Source organism: Molothrus aeneus, chromosome 24 (genome assembly GCF_037042795.1).
Source record: "Molothrus aeneus isolate 106 chromosome 24, BPBGC_Maene_1.0, whole genome shotgun sequence".
NCBI classification, from domain to species: domain Eukaryota; kingdom Metazoa; phylum Chordata; class Aves; order Passeriformes; family Icteridae; genus Molothrus; species Molothrus aeneus.
The window spans coordinates 5,140,037-5,160,235 of record NC_089669.1 but is presented as its reverse complement, the minus strand read 5'-3'; the positions used below and the strand labels follow the sequence as shown (position 1 = coordinate 5,160,235).

Here is a 20,199-nt window from a genome sequence, read left to right as displayed (position 1 = left end):
AGTAGAAACAGGTCCTTTTTCCTGAAGGTTGTTTCACTTCCAGTTCTCACAGAGCCCTTGGTGCTGAGGCTGTGGAGGACCAGGAGATGCTTGCTGGGCAGCTCTCTTGCTCTTCCAGCAGCCCTGTGGAATGGTGGGGTGAAGCAATGGGCAGTGCTGAGGAAAATGCCCCACCTTCACTGGCCATGGGCTCTGGCTGGGGTTTTGTTTGCTGCTGGGAGGATTTGAACTGGGAATCTGGTGGTTTTTCCATGGGTTGGCCATAGCCTGATGTGAATTTGTGCAGCCCTTTGCCATCCAGGTTTGCACTGGCATGTGTGACCAGAGCTTGGAGGTGGGAAAATGGGATGGTTGGAGTGACAGAGCCAAATCCACCTCCAAACCCTCCCCTCCCCAGTGGATTGGGGATGAGGATGCTGAGTTGTCAGGGTGAGAGTCTTGCTGGTCCTCATCCCCCATCTCTCTTATCCAAGCACCTTGTTTTTCCTTCCCTTCCATCCTTAAGGAGTGCTGTGATCCTGAAATACCCTTCCAGGTTATCCTTTCCTGGATAACCTCCCAGGAAAAGGACCCTAAAACCATCCCTGTCTGCCTTGCTGATTCCCACCCCAAAAATCCCTGTCCTGTTGGATTGTGGAGCAGGAGCTGTGGCCCCCTGTGTGTCCCCTGTTGCCAGGCTCATGTCTAGACACTGTCCTGTGGGAACAGGGGCTGGCTCTCCCAGCCTGGTAGCAGAGCAGAGGGGGCCTGAGGCCAGGGCAGCCAAGTGCTCTAAACAAACCCAGTGCCCTGGCATGGCCACGGTGGGCATGGGGCCAGCTGCAGGGGCCAGCACAGGGACACACACTGGGAGCATTGGGAACCTGCAGCTGCTGGGTTTGGGATGGCCTCAGGGAAGCAAACGTGGCAATAGCTCTTTTCTCCCAGTCAGGAAACTCGGGGTCCCCTCTGGGATCTGGGTGGCTGTGAAAACAGCATGGGACAGCTCTGTCCCTTCCCTGCTCAGGCAAAGCTGCTCCTCTCTTCCTTTGCACCTGGAATGAAGGTGAACACTGGTTATCTGACTTTTTTCCCCTCTGCTGATGAGGCTGAAGGGCCTCATTCCCTGGGATGCCTCTGCCCTCCCTGGATGCTTCTGCAAATCATTGGATTAGAACAATTTGTACTTTAGAAATGCCTGACCCAGCTCCTCCTCAGGAAAACCAGCAGCTCTCTGTCCTTCTGCAGATAAGGAATCCTTGGAGACTGAAACCTGAAGGTGCCCATCTCCAGGTGGGCAAATCCCAGCCCTGCTCCAAGCTGCTGCTCCTGTCTCATGTGGGAGCAGGGCTGGTGAGGAGGAGGATGCTTGTTTGAGCTGTAAAACATTCCTTGTCTGGCTGAATTTCCAGGAATGACAAAGAAATGATGAACTTAAGAGACAGATCACGTCAGGGCTGCCTTGGCATCCAGCAGTGCCCTCCCAGCCTCTGCCAGGGAGTTTTTGTTTAGGAGAACACACAAAATAAGGGGAACTGGCTGCACTGAATGGTCCTGATCCCTGCTTCTGGTTTTCTGCAGCCAAAGGAAGGGTCCCAGGACTCTGGATCCTTCCAGGCTTTCTCCTGGGAGGACAGAAGTGGGTTGCAGAAACTCTTCTGCTTTAGAGGTGGTTGTGTGGCTGTAGGAACGTGCTCTGCTCCCATTTTGCTGTTCCTCCCTGGGCAACTGTGCTGTGTCCTCACATCCACGGATGTCAGACTCAGAAGTCTGGAGGGTTTTTAGAGGGTTCATTGCTTCCTGCTTATCTTGGGTGATGTGTGGAGCCTGCTTCTGTCCCCACTCCACTTATCCAGGACAGAATTGGCTGGGAGGACACTTTTCCCATGGCTGTATATGTGCTGATGCTAACATTGTCTCTAATAATAAATTAATAATAATAATAATAATAAAAAAAGGATTGCTGAAGCAAACCTGGGGGTGCTAGGAATAGAGCCTGGAGCTGCTTCCCAGCCTGTGTCCTTTCTCCTGTGGAGCCTGTGCATTGATGAGCCATGTCAGCTGTGAGTTGGTGGATGCTTTCCAAAATCTCTGTTCCTTCCACAATCTGCTCTTGCTCTCCCCCCAGGCTGCATGGGATGCAGTCAGGGATGTGTAGCACAACAAAGGAACTTAAATGACCTCTCTGGAGCTGTTCTGGGAATGGAAGAAGTGTTAGAATGAAAAGTGGGATTGTCCTGTGTGAGAGGGACATGCTGGGCTCATCCTGGAGCCAGGGAGTGGAATTTTCTTACTGTGTCAGCTCCAAACACTGCTCTCCTGGCTGACCACTGGGAAAGTGCTTGGGATCAGCCATGGAGGATGGCACACCCTGCAGTCATGAGCTGCCAGTTTGGCGAGGTGGTACCAATCCAGACCTGCAATCTGTTTGTCCTCCCTGTGTCGTAAGAATTAAACAAATGAAGCTGTGTGTGCTGGGGACACTTGAGCTGCTGGCTTTGGTGCTGCCCCACCAATGTTCTCAGTGGATTTATCCTTCTGCCCTGGAGAGAAGCTTGTTCAGGCTGGTCTTCAGCTTCCTGGTGGTTTGGGATGCTCTGGGCAGTGTGGCCAAATAGGGTGGACAGTGCTCCCTCAGCTCCAGGCCTGGAAGGGGTGGTTTGGGCTGAACATGAGCTGCTGTTGTTGGGAAATGTCAGATCTGTTTGGGAATGGGCACAGTGGCAGCGGATTTCCCAAAGGGAGAAAATGTCCTCCTGACTTGGCTGGTGTCACTGGGAGCAGGCAGTGCCCAGCAATGCTCTGCAAGAACTTGGCAGGAGATGGTGGATCCTGCTGTTTTCCTGCAGAACATATCCCAAAATCCCTGCTGCTCCAAGTGGGGAACTGCTCATTTGGCCCCTTAGATCTCCAGCCCCTTCTTCTCCTTTTCCAGGCAGTGATGCTGAAAACCCCTGGCTTCATTCCTATGCAGGGAAATGGGTGCTGTCTTGTTTTCCCTACTTGACCACGAATTTCTGGGATAAAAAAATATTTTCCTTGCTCTTAAACCCTTGTGCTCCACCCGCTTGGAAAAGCTGCTTCCAGCAGGATGAAGTTTGGGATACAATTCATCACCCTGTTCTTGAGAGCTGGACAGCCCCAATCCTGCTGAGCCAGGGAGCACTAACCCACAGCCCCCCAGCTGGGAATGCTGTTCATTCCAGCTCCCATGACAGGCACAGGGATTAGGAGATTTTCTCTGTCTCCTTAATGCAGCTCGAGCTGGGCACGTGGAGGGCACTGGTCACGCACCTCTGCTGCGGTTCCTCAGCCCAGCTCCCGGCGCTGCCCCTCGCGCTGCGGACACGCTGCCGATTCCCCGGGCAAGGAGGGCTTGGATGTTGCCATGGTTCCTCAGGTTTGGGTGCTGTTCGTGGTGTTTGATGATAATTTTAGCCAGGACAGATTTTGCTAAGCTGGGGGAGTTCAGCTGAGCCCTGGTAAAGCCACGGCAGGGATTACTGGGGGTAATTCAGCACTTGCTTTGCTTAGCACTTGCTTTTTCTCTCCCCTTGGATTCAATCCCCTCATTCCCATGTTTCTAAACCTGCTCTTTCTCTTGCAGGGTGGGGTTGTGCCTCAGAGCTGGCTCAGCACTCACAGCTGGAGCCCTGAAGGGGAGGTGGAATGTGGTGTGGGGTGTTGTGGGACTGGGCAGTGCAGCATCCCTCTGTCCCATCCTCTCTTTTCCACTGCATCCCAGAGGAACTTTGCTCCGTGAGACCATTCCCTAAAGGGAATTACCCTGTCCCAGAGCGCACACATCCTGGATGCTGCAGGCCAGGACAGACCTGCACCCTGGGCTGGAGCACTGTGCTTTGTTTTTTCCCTCCTGGGTCACCTCTTCCCTGGAAACCTTTCCCTGAGATATAGAAAATTCCTCAGCTAACACTTTAAGCTGTTTTAATGCCAGCAGCTGTTTTATGGGGAATGTTTTTTTTATACCCTCTGGTTTGATGAGCTGCCAGAGGAAGAGCTTGATGTGAAGGCATGGAAATCTTGTGTCCTGAAATTGCTGATGCTTTTTCCTCCATGGAAGTGCCCATGAGCAATACACTGGCATGGAAGTAGCACAAGCCTATCCCAGGCTGTGTGGGGAAGATTGTTCCCAGGAACAGACCTTGAACAAATTCCAGCCACATCATTCTTTGTTGGGAATCCTGCCAGCTCCTGCCAAATGCCCTGAGCACAACATTGGTACCTGCCTGGAAGTGCTTCTATCCCAGAACCAGCTTCCCTGTGGGGATGGGGTTGTGGTGGCCTCTGCATCCTCCCTCTGCTCTCCCATGGGGATGGAGCTTTCAATGCCCTCCAGGTCCTCCCTCTGATCTCCCACAGGGCTGAGGGTTGTGGTCTCCTCTGCATCCTCCCTCTGCTCTCCCATGGGGATAGGGGTTGGGATGCCCTCTGGATCCTGCCCTCCTCATCCTCCCTCTGCTCTCCCATGGGGATGGAGGTTGTTGTGCCCTCTGGATCCTGCCCTTCTCATCCTCCCTCTGCGCTCCTGTGGGGATGGAGGTTGTGGTGCCCTCTGGATCCTGCCCTCCTCATCCTCCCTCTGCTCTCCCATGGGGATGGAGGTTGTGGTGCCCTCTGGATCCTGCCCTCCTCATCCTCCCTCTGCTCTCCTGTGGGGATAGGGGTTGGGATGCCCTCTGGATCCTGCCCTCCTCATCCTCCCTCTGCTCTCCCATGGGGATGGAGGTTGTGGTGCCCTCCAAATCCTCCCTCTGCACCAAATGACCTCGAACAATTGCAAAACCAAACCTTCTATCTCCATTTATCCTTCCTATTGCTTCCACTGATACAAACTAAAGCAGTTTGCATCAGAATCCGACTGGAGTCTGCTGGGCAGTCTAGTGAGGGAAGCAGGTACTGGGCTGTGATGTGTCCAGGATGGAGGAGGTGGCTGGAAACCTTGCAGCAGCAGCACCCACAGGAATGCCTGGCATGCTTGGCTGGGTGTGGTGATGGATCTCTCTGTGCCAGTCAGTTCTTGGAAGGGTTGCTGGGGTCCCACATCATCCCTCCTGCCCTCCCTTGGAGTCACCCATGTGTTTCATACCCCCTGTCCCTTCCCAGGTGGAATACCATGCTGGTTTTGGCCCATCTGCTGGGATTCTGTAGGATTGTGGCAGCATTTTCCAGCCCAAAAAGCTGTCCTGGTGCTGCAGCCACCCCAGCTCCAGCCTGTGCAGATTCCTCCTTTCTGGAATGGATCATTTCAACTAAATACTTTCATTCTTGTCCCCTCTGAAGGCTGTTTGCTGCATCAAAGCTTTCAGGGAGCTTTTGGGATGGCTGTGGCACTGAAAGCCCCTCCTTGTGGCTGCTCTGGGCTGTCTCTTTCCATCATCTTGATTTCTCTAGGACTCCTCTCAAGGTCTCCTGGGTCCTGGGGATGCTTTGTTAATCCCACTCCCTGCCATGATGTCTCATCCCTGTTAAATGGCAAAATTAAATCCTGCAGTGACATGATCTGAGTGAAGGGGCCGTGCTGGGGTTCTTTGTCAGGGTCTCCTGCATGGCAGCAGGGAGGGGGCTGCAGGCTGGGCTTGCTGCTGCTTTCCCCAATTCCCTTTCATCTCTGTTGCCTTTCACTGGCAGGAGTGGCAATAGGGCCCTTTGCTGGCTGCTCACTCAGGGTGAGCACAGCAGCTGAGCAGTTTTGGGTTATTTTTCCTCTCTTTTTGGCCCAACACAGTTAAATTTGATGATCTGGTGGAAGGTGCTGGAGCTTTGAGTTGCCTCTGGCTGAGAGAGGTGGCTGTTTTGGGGGTTCTCTTCCAATGGAAACATCTTGTCCTGCAGAGGAGGTTGAAAGCCAATGCAATGTCAACTTCTTTTTGTTGAAATGTTCTCTCTTGCTGAGGTTTTTTCCTGTGCTTTTAGTGTCAGTTTTGGAAGGATGTGCAGTGTTTTTAACCTGTGGGATGCTCTGCTCCTGGGGAAGAGCCTGGAAGCACCAGGGCTCTGTTGGGACCACCCCAGCTTTCTTACTGCTGCATTTTTGGGCAGAAATCTGCTGGGATTGGTTGGGGCAGGGGCTCTGCCTCCACATGGGATGTGGGTTGTACAAGGAGTGTAATTCCTGAAGGAGCCTTAGGGAGCTGGGAAGGGTTTAAAGGGGATGTTTCAGGGTGCTCTTTTTATCTTCAGGTGTGTCGAATTTGCAGGCTGACAAAAACCTGGTGGCGGCTTTTCAGGCAGAGGAAGGGATTTAATTTTTGGCATTTTAGCCTCGTATTTGGTGATGTTTATTTTTGTGGACTGAAGGGATCCACGGGTCCCTGTAGCTTGGGGAGGTGCCATACCCTAAGGATCACATCCTGATTTAGCATTTCTTTCCTTTGCTCCCAGCAAATCCAGTTTGCAGATGACATGCAGGAGTTCACCAAATTCCCGACCAAGACGGGCCGAAGGTCCCTGTCCCGCTCCATCTCCCAGTCTTCCACTGACAGCTACAGCTCTGGTAGGTGCCAGCTCCTTGTCCTTGTGTGTTCCTCTCAAAAACCCAGCGTGGGTGCTGCACTGAGTGTGCTGCTCACACCCTGAGGCAGGATTTGTGCTGCTGTTTGTACTTGGATGCTGAGGGAATGATTCCAGGCATTCCCGAAGCTCAGGCATTGATTGATTGCCAGTTGATAATCGTTACCTCTGGGCTGTTCTAGAGAAAAAGAGTGCAAAATTCCTTCAGGGCGTCGGATTTCCTTAGGAGATTGGTAGTTTGAGCCAGGAGTGAAAGCTGGGAAGGGAAACAGAGCAGAAACCTGAAGGGTAGGAGGTTCCTGGCTCCATAAGGCCTGGCATAACACTCATTCATTGCTCTTTTGGTCCAGCTGCCTCGTACACAGACAGCTCTGATGATGAGGTGTCCCCCCGAGAGAAGCAGCAAACCAACTCCAAGGGCAGCAGCAATTTCTGTGTGAAGAACATCAAACAGGCAGAGTTCGGGCGCCGCGAGATTGAGATCGCCGAGCAAGGTACAGAGAGGAGGGTGGGGCTTCTGGGGCCTGGGGCAGGCTCTGGACACCAGGAGCTGAGGAATGGCAAATCCCACTCCTGCTGCAGCCTTGGATGTTCTGTTTCCTCCCCCCAGAATCAGTTAGGGAGGAGTGAGATGTGCCAGCAGACACTGATGCTGTGCCCCTCCCTTTTTCTAGCAGGAGCAGAGCTCTTGCAGGGTTTAATGTTTTGTTGGCTTTGGATGGACAAGGATTTTGTAACGCTTTCAGAGATATCAAAGCTGAAAATTCCACCCCTTCTTATGGGGGTGGTAGGAAGCTGAGTTACCATTTCCATTGGGGTGATTGGGTAACTCTCCTTTTAGAAGGGGAACATAATCCAGACACATCTAGAGCAGCTCTTCTGAGATGTGGCAGCTCTGTTTTCAAGTTCAGGTGCTTCACCTGCTGCCCCAGGACTGGTGATTGTCTTTAGGAGCCTTACCCAGGCAGTGCCAGTCCCAGACCCCTCCTTGCCTCTCTCTTTGTCCCTTGATCAAGTGACAGATGACACTGGTGTTTTGGTCCCGTTTTGCACAGACCTGCCAGGCCAGGGATGAGGAATTTTCTCCCTGCCTGTGTAACAGCTTCAGCAGAAATTTTGGGGCTGGAGGTATCCTGGGAGGCCCTGAAAGGAGGGAAGCTGTGGCAGAGAGGGGACCCTGCAGACTGAACCAGCATTAAAACCTCTTTTCCTTTTGCAGACATGTCTGCTCTGATTTCGCTCAGGAAACGAGCCCAGGGGGAGAAGCCTTTGGCTGGAGCTAAAATTGTGGGCTGTACCCACATCACAGCACAGACTGCAGTGAGTGGCTGCTTATCTGGGGGACCTGGGCTGGGACATCAGTTTTTCCATGGGGAACAAAGTTCTTTATCTCTTTGAATGGGAGAAGGCACCGTTCAGTTGAGTCTCGACGTGTTTTGGAAAGGATGTGCTGGTGGCATTTCCCCAGGGCAGCATTTGATTCCTTTGCCCATCACTGCTGCCCAAGGCCAGGGTCAGGGGCACCCTGGGAGTCTGCTCTTGTGCCAGGGTCATCCCCTGACCCCTGGGGCACCCCTGACCCCTGGGACAACCCTGACATCTGGGGCACTCCTCATCCCTGGGGCACTGCAGTCACCTGGGGCACCTCTGACCCCTGGGTTATCCCTGACCCCCAGGGCACTGCTGGTGCTTGGGGTGCCCCTGACCCCCTGGGCCACCCCTGACCTGTGGGGCACTCCTGACCCCTGGGACACCTCTGATCCCTGAGTTACCCCTGTCCCCCGGGGCACCCCTGGCCCCCTGGGACACCCCTGACCCCCTGGGGCACCCCTGATCCCCTGGGGCACCCATGATCCCTGGAACACCCCTGAGCCCTGGGCTATCTCTGACCCCCTGGGGCACCCCTGACCCCCTGGGGCACCCCTGACCCCCTGGGGCACCCCTGACCCCCTGGGGCACTCCTGACCCCTGGGGCACTCCTGACCCCCTGGGGCACTGCTGGCACCTGGGGCATCCCTGACCCCCAGGACACCCCTGACCCCTGGGACACCCCTGACCCCTGGGACACCCCTGATCCCCGGGACACCCCTGACCCCCAGGTTATCCCTGATCCCTGGAACACTCCTGATCCCTGGGGCACCCCTGACTCCTGGCCCTAACCCCTGGCCCTCCAGACAGCTCTGAGCCCTGGGGCTCCCGTGACTCCCAGGTTATCCCTGACCCCTAGAACACCCTAGACAGACACCCCTGTCCCTCGGGGCACCCCTGTCCCCCGGGTTCCCCCTGAGCCGGCCCGCCCCTGTCCCGCAGGTGCTGATCGAGACGCTGTGTGCCCTGGGGGCGCAGTGCCGCTGGTCCGCCTGCAACATCTACTCCACCCAGAACGAGGTGGCCGCGGCCTTGGCAGAGGCTGGTGAGTGCAGCTGGGCCAGAGCCTCCCTGGCCTCCCCCAGGGGAAACCTTCCAGGGAACTTCATATTTCATTGTATATATTCCATTTTATATTATATATGTTTTATTCTATATTTATGGCACTGTTATATTTACTATAGTATATGATAATATAAAAAGTCTATGTTAAATGTATAAAATTATAATCTATATTTATATTAAATATATTTACATTTATATATTTATATATTTATATTACATAATATATTAATATAATATAAATATATAAATATATTTACATAAATATAGTATAATATAGATATATAAATATATTTATATTAAATTATAAATGATAAATATTTACAAATAAATATTGAAATAATATATATTATAAATATACATACATTGTATATTATAAATATATATACATTCACATCAAATATACAATATAATATGAATACATGTATAGATACTTATAAAAGGCTTATAAATATATTTTCTATAGAATATAAATAAAATAGGTATAAAGTAGAAACAAATAAATAGGAATAAATACAAAATTATAAAAACATAAAATAGAATTTAATTTTATATTTAACCATATTTTAATTCTATTTTATTTAGCTTTATGCCATTTAAAATTTAACAGTTAATAGTAGTATTACTACATTAATTAGTACTAATAGAAGTATTACTACAATAAAAACTACTACAAGTTCTTGTTAGTAGTATTGTTTTCGTATTATTTATTGATTATCATGTCTTTAGTTTTTATTACTTATTTTAATTTTTTAAAATTTTGTATTTCTGTTTTAGGGAATTAATATTTTGGGGGAATATCTTCTAGGGAGGGATGGGCAGGTCTGATCCTGCTGTGGGCAGTGATGTGATCTCTGCATGCCCCCCTGGCTCTTGTGTCTGTGTGTTTCTGGAGCTGGCCAAGCAGGAGAGAGCTCTGCCGCACCCAGCAAACTCCAGGGATGCTCCTGTTCTTGCAGGTGTTGCTGTGTTTGCCTGGAAAGGGGAGTCAGAGGATGATTTCTGGTGGTGCATTGACCGCTGTGTTAATGTAGATGGCTGGCAGGCCAACATGGTAAGGAGCCTTCTCCTGCCCTTCCTCTTCCTCCCTTCCACCCTGGGGCTGTTCCTGGGTGCCTGCTGACCTCGAATTTGACCCCCATTAATGGGGAGCTCTTGGAGAGCAGCTGGGAACAGCCATGGGAATGTCAGGAGCTGCAGAGAGGATGTCCTGAGTTGGCACACCCCAATGGCAAGGGAACAGCTCCTGCTGGAGCTGCCATGAGCCAAGAAATGGGACCTGTTTCCCCTGCAGGAGCTGCCCCAGCCACTCCTCTCTCTGCACAGGTGCCATCTGCCCTCTCCCTCACAAAGCTGGGCTCATAGTGGGGACCTTTCCCTTGTCAAAGCCCATGTCCCCCCTTGGTGCATGGTCTGTGGTCACCAGTGGTGTGTGTGGGCCATGACACCTCCCACAGCCTGTCCTCTCCCGTTTGCTTTCTGGGCATCAGTGTGGTGTCCTGAGCTCAGCCTGGTTAGTTAGTGCTGCCTGTGGTCATCTTCCCAGGCTGCAGAGGCAGGAAATCCTGTTAGGATCCCGCAGCTCCACACAGGGTTAAGGAATCTCAGTGTTCAGAGGAGACCCCGAGTTGCAGACACCTGGGAACCCAGAGGTCTCTGCCCCAACAGTCCCTCCAGCAGTGCCTGAAGATGCTTCTCCAAATCCTTTTCCCCATCCTGTCCTCAGCCAGTGCATTTCCCAGTAGGAGGCCTGACTGCTCCCTGTTGTTCCTTGCCTGTTCTAGATCCTGGATGATGGTGGGGACCTGACCCATTGGGTTTATAAGAAATACCCCAGCGTGTTCAAGAAGATCCGAGGGATCGTGGAGGAGAGCGTGACAGGCGTGCACAGGTGGGAGCTTTGGGAGCCAGAGATCTCAGGGAGTTGCTGCTTTCTGCTCTGACCTGCCTCTGCCCTCTCCCAGGCTGTACCAGCTCTCCAAGGCTGGGAAGCTCTGTGTCCCAGCCATGAATGTGAATGACTCTGTCACCAAGCAGAAGTTTGATAACCTCTATTGCTGCCGGGAATCCATCCTGGATGGGTGAGTCCAGCTCTTTTCCCCATGAGACTTCCACATGGGTGGGTTTGGCTGCAGCTGCTTCTTAAGCAGAGATCAGGCTCTGCTGCTTTGACCTGGTTTTGGGCTTGACTGATCCCAACACAGGTCTCTCTCTGTCCCCCAGCCTGAAGAGGACCACGGATGTGATGTTTGGAGGGAAGCAAGTGGTGGTTTGTGGTTATGGGGAGGTGAGTTCTGTGAGCTGGGCTGGCCTCCCCCAAGCTCAGCATCCTGCAATTCCCTGTGCAAAGGCCACTTGCCCTTGCTGTAAGGAGTAGATCCAACCTGGTGAGCGATGACCAGGAAAATCTTGCTGGAATCTGCTGGGAGGATGGAGATCAGGCATCAGATTTCCCAGTTTGCTGCAGATGAACTGGGCTGCACAGCTGACAGTTGCTGGGAACACTGGCCTGAATTATAACTACCCATGGGTACTCCCATCTGCTGTCCCTGGCCCAGGTTCAGCATCCAGCCTGGCTGTCACTGAGCAGGGCAGGCAGCTTCTCCCTGGGAATAATACTCTGGCAGAGGGAAATTGTATCATGAACTTGTAACTGATTCTACCCTGGAAGAGCTGGAGCTGGGAGCTGCCACCTTCCCTCCATCTGTGCACGTCTGTGTGGGTGTTTATCTTCCAGCCCTGTGCAGGGACTGGCAGGAGCTGCAAAGGCTCTTCCCAGCAGGAATTTGCTCCCTAATTCATTTAGGCACCAGTGGAGTCCAGCTTTGCTTGACCAAGAGACTGTGCTGGCTCTCACTGAGTGCTCTGGGCTGGGGCCTGGTTCTCCAGGCAGGAGTTGTGCTGGGCATTGTTGTCTCCAGGGTCTGTCCTAAGCTTTACTGGACTTCTTAACAATAGGGGAGTCAGAGAATCCCAGACTTCCAACCCATATTTGGGTTGGAAGGGAACTTCAAACTTGTCCAGTTCCACCCCCTGCCATGGACAGGGACACCTTCCACTAGAGCAGGTTGCTCCAAGCCCCACTCAACCTTGAACACTTCCAGGGATGGGGAGCCACAGCTTTTCTGAAATGTTCCATCCAGTGCCTCACCACTGTCACAGGGAAGAATTCCTTCCCACTATCCCATCTAACCCTGCCCTCTGGCAGTGGGAAGCCATTCCTCCTTGCCCTGTCACTCTGTCCCTTGTCCAAAGTCCCTCTTCAGCTCTCCAGAAGCCCCTTTAGGCACTGGAAGGGGCTCTAAGGTCTTGCTGTAGCCTGCTCTGCTCCAGGCTGAGCACCCTTAGCTCCCCCGGCCTGTTCACCCTGAATGGTTTCCCCTTTGGGTGTGAGTTGAGTCCCAGCTGGCCCTGTCTGGGTGTGTTCAGTAGACCCGAGGTTGGAGCTGGCTGATAAGTGAGGGTTGCTCTGGAAATGTTTTTGGTCCACAAAACAGGGCTGAGTAGAGTCTGTGCAGCAGAGCCAGCTGTTGGTGTGGGTTGGTGATGTGGAGAGCTGGACTCTGTTTTAATTTTCCTCTGAGGAGAGGGAGCAAGTCTGAGATGCTGTTGCAGGAACCCTGTGCTCCCTATGCTGATGTGGGCAGCATGGGATGGAGGATCTGCCCCTGAGGGGTGCAGGATGGCTCTGAAATCCTGCAGATTAAAGGCAAGGGGGCAGTGTGTGCTCCTCTAGGCTGTTTTTAATTCCTGCTTGGAGAAAGGCTCCTGCAATGCTGGGGCTGCACAAGCTGTGAGAGTTGGGTTGGGAAAGCTCCTGCCATGGATATTTCCAGCTGGGGCAGCTCCAGCTTCTCTGGACAACCTGTGCCAGGGTCTTAGCACTCCCAAAGGGGAGAATTCCTTCCCAGTATCCTGTCTAATCCTGCCCTCTGGCAGTGGGAGGCTGGTGGCCTTGGAGGGGGAGCTGGGCTTGTGGCAGTTTTGCCACTCCCCAGGTACATCCTGAGCTGCTCCTGGCATTGAGCAAGTGGGTAAGATGAGGATCTTCCAGCCTGTTTAGGGCAGGGACTGTGGCACTGGTGGGTCTGTGTCCTGCCTCACTGCTCCTTCTGCCTTGGCAGGTTGGCAAAGGATGCTGTGCTGCCCTGAAAGCCCTGGGAGCCATCGTGTACGTCACCGAGATTGACCCCATCTGCGCTCTCCAAGCCTGGTAAGGTGCTCCCATCTGCTCAGGAGTGTCTCTCTCTGCTCTTCCAAACCCTGCCAGAGGCTGGAGTGAAGCCAGGGATCTGTGGTACATTTTGAAGAACATGCACCTTGTTGGGGTGTGATAGGAAAGGGCTTGGGCAGCTTTCAGGGATGGGAACACAGGCAGAAGGTGTTCACTGGCTGGTTTGGGGAGGCTGCTCAAGCCTCTGTGCCACACATTCCTGGCTCATCCAACATTTCCAAGAGTGGGTTGGACACCCCAACTGTTGCACAGCCTTCCCTCGTGGCCCAGGTGTCCCTGGAGGGGTAGAGGAGAGCCTGGGCTGCTGCCAGAGCAGTTTGGAGCTGCCGAGATCCCTCATGGCCTGGGGCAGAGAAGGAACAAGCTTCTCCTCCTCATTGTGGTCCCTATTCCCCTTTTTTTGGCAGCATGGATGGATTTCGGGTGGTGAAGCTGAGTGAAGTAATCCGTCAGGTGGATGTCGTCATCACCTGCACAGGTAGGGACAGACAAGGCTGGAGCAGGCTGAGGAGCATCATTGCCCAGTGGGGTCTCAAGGGAGCTGGGAATGGAGGACATTTCACTGCTGTGTGCTCCTGATTTTCCACAACAGCTGAGCTCTGCCAGGAGCTTTTCACCCTCATTTGCTATATGACCACAGTCCTGGCCCAGAGCAGAGGGACATCTTGGCCACATGTTCTCAGGGTATTTTGGGATCTCCTAGAGCCTGGTTAATTCATTGGAGCAAAGATCAAAGATTTGGGCACTGCCCAGGCTCCCCAGGGAATGGTCACGGTCCCAGTCCTGTCAGAGCTTAAGGGGTGTTTGGACAATGCTCTCAGGCACAGGGTGGGATTGTTGGGAGTGTCCTGTGCAGGGTCCAGGAGTTGAACTCGATGGCCCTTGTGGATCCCTTCCAGCTCAGGGTATTCCATGACAGCTCTTGTCCCACATGTTCTCTGCTCTCACAGCCACAAGGGTTCATATCCCAGGGAAGCTCCTCTGATGTTGCCCAAGTTGAGCTTCTCTGACTGGAGTTCAGGGAAGGAGAAACCAGAGGGTTTGTGTTCCTACTGCTGTGGGGTCAGCTGTGCCCTCTGTGCCTGCAGGGAACAAGAACGTGGTGACCAGGGAGCACCTGGACCGGATGAAGAACAGCTGCATCGTGTGCAACATGGGCCACTCCAACACTGAGATTGACGTGGTGAGTGCTGCCACGCCTGGCTGTGAGTGCTGCCACCCCTGGCTGTGAGTGCTGCCACCCCTGCCTGTGCCCCTCTGCTGCCACCCCTGCCTGTGAGTGCTTCCACCCCTGGCTGTGAGTGCTGCCACCCCTACCTGTGTCCCTCTGCTGCCACCCCTGGCTGTGAGTGCTGCCACCCCTGGCTGTGAGTGCTGCCACCCCTGGCTGTGAGTGCTGCCACCCCTGCCTGTGTCCCTCTGCTGCCACCCCTGGCTGTGAGTGCTGCCACCCCTGGCTGTGCCTCTCTGCTGCCACCCCTGGCTGTGAGTGCTGCCACCCCTGGCTGTGAGTGCTGCCACCCCTGGCTGTGAGTGCTGCCACCCCTGGCTGTGCCTGCCTGCCTGCTGGCACCCCTGTCTTTGAGTGCTGGCACCCCTGCCTGTGCCTCTCTGCTACCACCCCTGCCTGTGCCTGCCTGCCTGCTGCCACCCCTGGCTGTGCCTGCCAGCATGACACCCCTGGCTGTGCCCATCTGCCAGCTCCTGCCCTGACCCAGCCTGTGCCTCTCCTCTGGCTGTGCCCATCTGCCAGCTCCTGCCCTGACCCAGCCTGTGCCTCTCCTCTGGCTGTGCCCACCTGGTGGCACCTCTGGCTGTGCCTGCCTACCAGTCGGCACTCCTGGCTATGCCCACCTGCCAACTCCTCTGGCTGTACCCACCTGCTGGCTCCTGCCCTGACCCCAGTTTGTGCCTCTCTTCTGGCTGTCCCCTCCTGCCTGCTGGCACACCCTGGCTGTGCCCACCTGCCAGCTGCTGTCCTGACCCAGCCTGTGCTTCCCCTCTGTGCCCACCTGCCAGCTGCTGCCCTGACCCAGCCTGTGCTTCCCCTCTGTGCCCACCTGCCAGCTGCTGCCCTGACCCAGCCTGTGCTTCCCCTCTGTGCCCACCTGCCAGCTCCTGCCCTGACCCAGCCTGTGCTTCCCTGGCTGTGCCCACCTGCCAGCTGCTGCCCTGACCCAGCCTGTGCTTCCCTGGCTGTGCCCGCCTGCCAGCTCCTGCCCTGACCCAGCCTGTGCTTCCCTGGCTGTGCCCGCCTGCCAGCTGCTGCCCTGACCCAGCCTGTGCTTCCCCTCTGTGCCCGCCTGCCAGCTGCTGCCCTGACCCAGCCTGTGCTTCCCTGGCTGTGCCCGCCTGCCAGCTGCTGCCCTGACCCAGCCTGTGCTTCCCCTCTGTGCCCACCTGCCAGCTGCTGCCCTGACCCAGCCTGTGCTTCCCTGGCTGTGCCCGCCTGCCAGCTCCAGCTGCTGTCCTGACCCAGCCTGTGCTCTCCCATTGCAGACCAGCCTGCGGATGCCGGAGCTGACGTGGGAGCGGGTGCGCTCCCAAGTGGATCACGTCATCTGGCCTGATGGGAAGCGGGTGGTGCTGCTGGCCGAGGTGTGTGGAGAGCTGGGCCATGGGGCTTTGGGCCTCTGTCAGTGTTAGCCAGGTGGAAAAGTGCTGTGAGAAGCTTCAGGGCTCAAAAAAGGGTTTATTTATTTATTTATTTAATTTATTTTTTGTTTTCTTTTCTTGAGGGCGGGTGTGTCATATTCCACATGCAGCCACAGAGGTGCCATGTGACTCCGTTCTTCAGAGCTGGGTTCATCCCACTCAGGCAAACCCCATCTGTGCAGGGTTTCCCAAGTGCTGGGTGGCTCTTCCTCCCACAGGAGCTGTTCTGGCAGGAGGAAGGACTGGCTTTTCTAGGGACCACAACATTCCCCTGCTTTGAAATGAAGGGTTAAGGTGGAAACTGGAGCAGAATTGAAATGCTCTGGTTCTCTGTGCAGGGAGGGGATGGGGGTGAATCCCATCTGGGAACTCAGTTTGGTTTGGATCTGGGAGCATGTCCAGCTCTGTGCTGACTCCTGCTTTCTCCCAGGGCCGTCTGCTCAACCTCAGCTGCTCCACGGTTCCCACCTTCGTTCTCTCCATCACAGCCACCACGCAGGTCCGTACATGGGTGGGGCCCTGCACAAGCCTAGGGGTGGGGATGGTTTGGAAGGAGCTGGGAACGTGCTGGGATTGGTCCTTGAGGTGGCACCACTGCCAGAAATACCATTTTTTCTGGGCTGGAGTTATTGCTGGCATGGACCCAGTGTTTTGGGTACAGCGAGTTTTGGGAGAGCTTTTAAATGAGTGGTTTCATGGCACAGATCCTGCTGGGCTGGAATACAGGTTTAACTTTCCCCAGACAGGTTTGAGACCCCCTAGCACGGGTTTAACCTTCCCCAGCACAGGTTTAAGCCCCTCTAGCACTGATTTAAGCTCCCCCAGCATGTGTTTAAGGCCACCTAGGTTTGAGCTTGCCTCAAGGCTTTGTTTGGGCTGGGAACACAGAAGGGGCTGGTGACACTGGGAACACAGAGGGGATTGATGGGACTGGGAACAGGGAGGGGATTGATGGGACTGGAAGAACAGGGAGGGTCTGGTGGCACTGGGAACATGGAGGGTCTGGTGGCACTGGTGCTTGTGGGGAAGGACAGCCAGGCTGACAGTGGGGAATTCCCTTATCCTCACTCCTGTCAGCCCAAGGGGACAGGGAACAGGCCTGTGTTTTGGACTTGGTTCCCAACAGTGGAAACCAGCTCTCAGATGCAGTTTCATCTGTCCTGAAGGAATCTGTCCTGGGTTTTGGATGCTGCCCGTTTCTGAGGAGCTGCCTCTCCCTTTCCATGTGCTGCAGCAGCTGGGTGGTTTAAGAAGAGAAGAGCTGCTAACCCTAAACCATCTTCATGTTTTTCCCTGGGGTGTTGAGCCCAGATGCTCAAACAGCTGGGTGACATCTCATCCCTCCAGTGGGATTGTGCAGACCCAGACAGGGATGTAGCCGGGGTGGGAGCCTTTCCCTCAAGGCATGTTGGAAATGGTTGCAGTGTCCCTCAAACTCCCAGATCCTTCTCTGCCTTTGTGAGCTTTGTGCTGCCCAGGCTGGTGGCCATCCCTGACTGTTCCCAGCTTATCCCTGTGCTCTCCACAGGCTCTGGCTCTGATTGAGCTCTACAATGCTCCCGAGGGCCGGTACAAGCAGGACGTTTACCTGCTGCCAAAGAAGATGGGTGAGTGAAGGAACTGACTTTCCCTGGGGAATCCATGTGCCAGCAGTGTCAGAAGAGCTCAAACCTGGGCTGGGAAACACTTCCAGAGGGACAGCAAGCTCAGGAAAGCCACAGGCAGTGACCTTAAAATCCATGGGGGTTATTTGCTTTATCTTTGTTAGTGTTCTGCAGCGTGGGAGGCATCCCACATCCTGCAGCCTCCCTTCTCTGGGATTTTCCATGCCCTCCTTGTGCCTTTAGGGGCACATCCAGCCCAGGCTTGGGCTCAGCCCTGCTTTGGGTGATGGTGAATCCAGGGCACTGCCCAGCCAGACCCTCCAGTCATCACTGCCCATGTTGTGGTGGGGTGTGGAGCCCTGATCCCCTGTTCCCTGTCCCATTTCCAGATGAGTATGTGGCCAGTTTGCACCTGCCATCGTTCGATGCCCACCTGACGGAGCTGACGGACGATCAGGCCAAATACCTGGGACTCAACAAAAATGGGCCTTTCAAACCCAACTACTACAGGTGAGAGATGCTGGGGCAGCAGCTCCCAGCTCCCTCTTGGTTTGGAGTTCTGCCTCCAGGGTCTCCAACAGCAGAAGGATGTGGAGCTGCTGGAGCGTGTCCAGGGGAGGCCATGGAGATGCTTTGAGGGCTGGAGCCCCTCTGGGAGGGCTGGAAGGCTCCCAAGACAGCTTAGAGTCCCTTCCAGTGCCTGAAGAGAGCAGGGTTGGATGGGATATTGGGAAGGGATTCTTGGCTGTGAGGGTGCCCAGAGCAGCTGTGGCTGTCCCTGGATCCCTGGAAGTGCCCAAGGCCAGGCTGGACAGGACTTGGGCAATCTGGGATAGTGGAAGGTGTCCCTGCCCGTGGAATGAGATGAACTCTGAAGTCCCTGCCAGCCCAAAGCACTCTGGCATCCCATGTCTGTGGGATCCCCTTGCCCTGGCACAGCAGCACCTCCCATGTCCCTCACTGTCCCTTCCTTCTCTCCTAGATACTGATGGGACCATTTCCATGAAGGACCAGACCACACAAGGCAACATTTGAGAGATTATTTTTAAAAATCATTTTTATTTTGGTTTACCTTTTTTTTTTTTTTTTGTTAACCACCACCAGGACCTGTTTTTACATTTTATCTGTGATTTTAAGGTCAGGTTTTCTTTTCTCCCCCTTTTCCATGATTGCATCCCTGTCTGATCTTGCCAGACAACTTGGGATTTGCTTCTTGATTTCATGTGGCTGAAGCTGCTGATTCCCAGCCCTGGCTCCAGGAGGGGCTTTCCCTTTCCTGCTGGGCCAAGGGCAATTCATTCCTGCAGCAATGGTTTATTTTGGCTTTTCTTTTGTATTTTTTCCCACCTTTCCAGCCCACGTCGGTCTCAGCCGGGCTCCCTGTGGATCCGGAGATGCTCTTCTACCTTATCTTCTATTTCTTTGTGTGGATTATCTGCAACTTCTAAATTGCCTTAAAGAGCCCAGTTTTAGCTGCTAGATCCCTGCTCCAGGTGTTTCCTGGGAGCAGAGTGGCCTGCAGGACACCTGGCAAAGGGGGTGACTGTGCCCAAGCCCAGGTCTCTGTGATGAGGTGGCCCAGGTTTGGTGACCACTGGCCTGGGTTTGGTGGCCACCTGGGTCCAGGGGAGTTCAGTGTTTCAGGGTGCTAATCTGAATCTGGATGGGGGTCGCTTTCCCAGCATTATCCTCATCTCTCCTAGGTTTTTTTTTTTGTTGTTTTTTTTTTTTTTTTTTTTTTTAGCCAAACTGCACCTTAATTGAGTTTTAAACATTTTTTTCCGTTTGTTTATTTGTTTTTTTTTCTTCCTCTTTTCCTTTTTGATCCTTACAGAGATGTTTTAGAGGGCAGGGATTGTTATTAGATGTTTTAAAAAGGAAGCATTGGGAACGTGGCCGCCTTCCCATCTCCCACTGGGAAGTGCTGGGTGGTGTTGAGGGTGTCTGGGGTGGGCTTTGGGGGTGTTTCACTATTTTTCTTTTGAGCTGGATGCAGAGATGAGCCTTCCCCCTACCCCAGCCCGGCCCCTCTGCTCCCTGTCACTGTTTTCCTCACTCTCTCCTGGTGTGTCCTGGATGCTCCCATCACCTCCTCCATGCCCTCCCTGCTGACATTTCCCTTTCCCAGCTTCTGCTGGGGTGTGGGCAGCTCCTTCCAACCCACCGAGGTGTCTCTGGCTCCTGTTCCTTTCCCCACCCAGGGGAGGGAAGGAGCTGCTGGCACCTCCTGGATGGTGGAGCTGCTCCTTCCCCCCTTTGCAGGGATCCACCTGGACGGGTCCTTCCCAGGGAATTTGCAGGTTTTGGGTTGTGCAGAGCTCCTTGGGGCGCCAGGGGACGGGAGAGGTGCTGAGATCATCCCCCTCCACATCCTCTGACTGTTCCTCTCTCCCACCCTGCCTGGTCTCCTCCTGGATAGATTTTGGGGATCACCTGCCTCGCTCCCCCACAGATCCCAGGGATCCCCTGGGTCCCTTCCACCATCCCCCAGACCTCCCTGGGGACAGCTTAGCGAGCTGGGATGGGCGTTTGTGGGAAGGATGGGGAGCATCCCCCCTTCCCTGTGAGCCCCCCACGCCCGGGGGTCCCCGTTCCCACCCATCCCGGGTGGAATCTCGGCCAAGGGCTCTGTGTCTGTATAAGCCATGCTGGGGGAGCCCAGGGGCGACGGCAGCGGCGGGCCGGGAGCGAGAGGTTTATTTTGTATAGGAATGATTTTTAATGAATGCAATATTAATCCTTGCAGATGAGCAATAAATCATTAAA

At 54.1% G+C, this 20,199-nt stretch overlaps 1 protein-coding gene across 4 annotated transcripts in view; it reads left to right on the top strand.

Annotated features, from left to right (window-relative positions):
• The window catches only part of AHCYL1 (adenosylhomocysteinase like 1), a 29,551-nt gene extending 10,388 nt beyond the window's left edge, over nt 1-19,163 (top strand). For 3 of the 4 annotated variants that reach the window (XM_066565113.1, XM_066565115.1, XM_066565116.1), the window contains exons 2-17: nt 6,382-6,493; nt 6,861-7,004; nt 7,730-7,830; nt 8,821-8,923; nt 9,900-9,994; nt 10,725-10,831; nt 10,905-11,021; nt 11,164-11,227; nt 13,065-13,153; nt 13,582-13,652; nt 14,263-14,357; nt 15,674-15,772; nt 16,260-16,328; nt 17,358-17,436; nt 17,823-17,943; nt 18,416-19,163. In XM_066565113.1, the coding sequence (XP_066421210.1) occupies nt 6,382-6,493; nt 6,861-7,004; nt 7,730-7,830; nt 8,821-8,923; nt 9,900-9,994; nt 10,725-10,831; nt 10,905-11,021; nt 11,164-11,227; nt 13,065-13,153; nt 13,582-13,652; nt 14,263-14,357; nt 15,674-15,772; nt 16,260-16,328; nt 17,358-17,436; nt 17,823-17,943; nt 18,416-18,422 (1,473 nt within the window). In that variant the 3' untranslated portion in view covers nt 18,423-19,163. Of the gene's footprint in view, nt 1-6,381; nt 6,494-6,860; nt 7,005-7,729; nt 7,831-8,820; nt 8,924-9,899; nt 9,995-10,724; nt 10,832-10,904; nt 11,022-11,163; nt 11,228-13,064; nt 13,154-13,581; nt 13,653-14,262; nt 14,358-15,673; nt 15,773-16,259; nt 16,329-17,357; nt 17,437-17,822; nt 17,948-18,415 lie in introns of those variants that run through there. The other variant, XM_066565114.1, reaches the window with a different exon arrangement.
• The last annotated feature ends 1,036 nt before the right edge of the window (nt 19,164-20,199 follow it).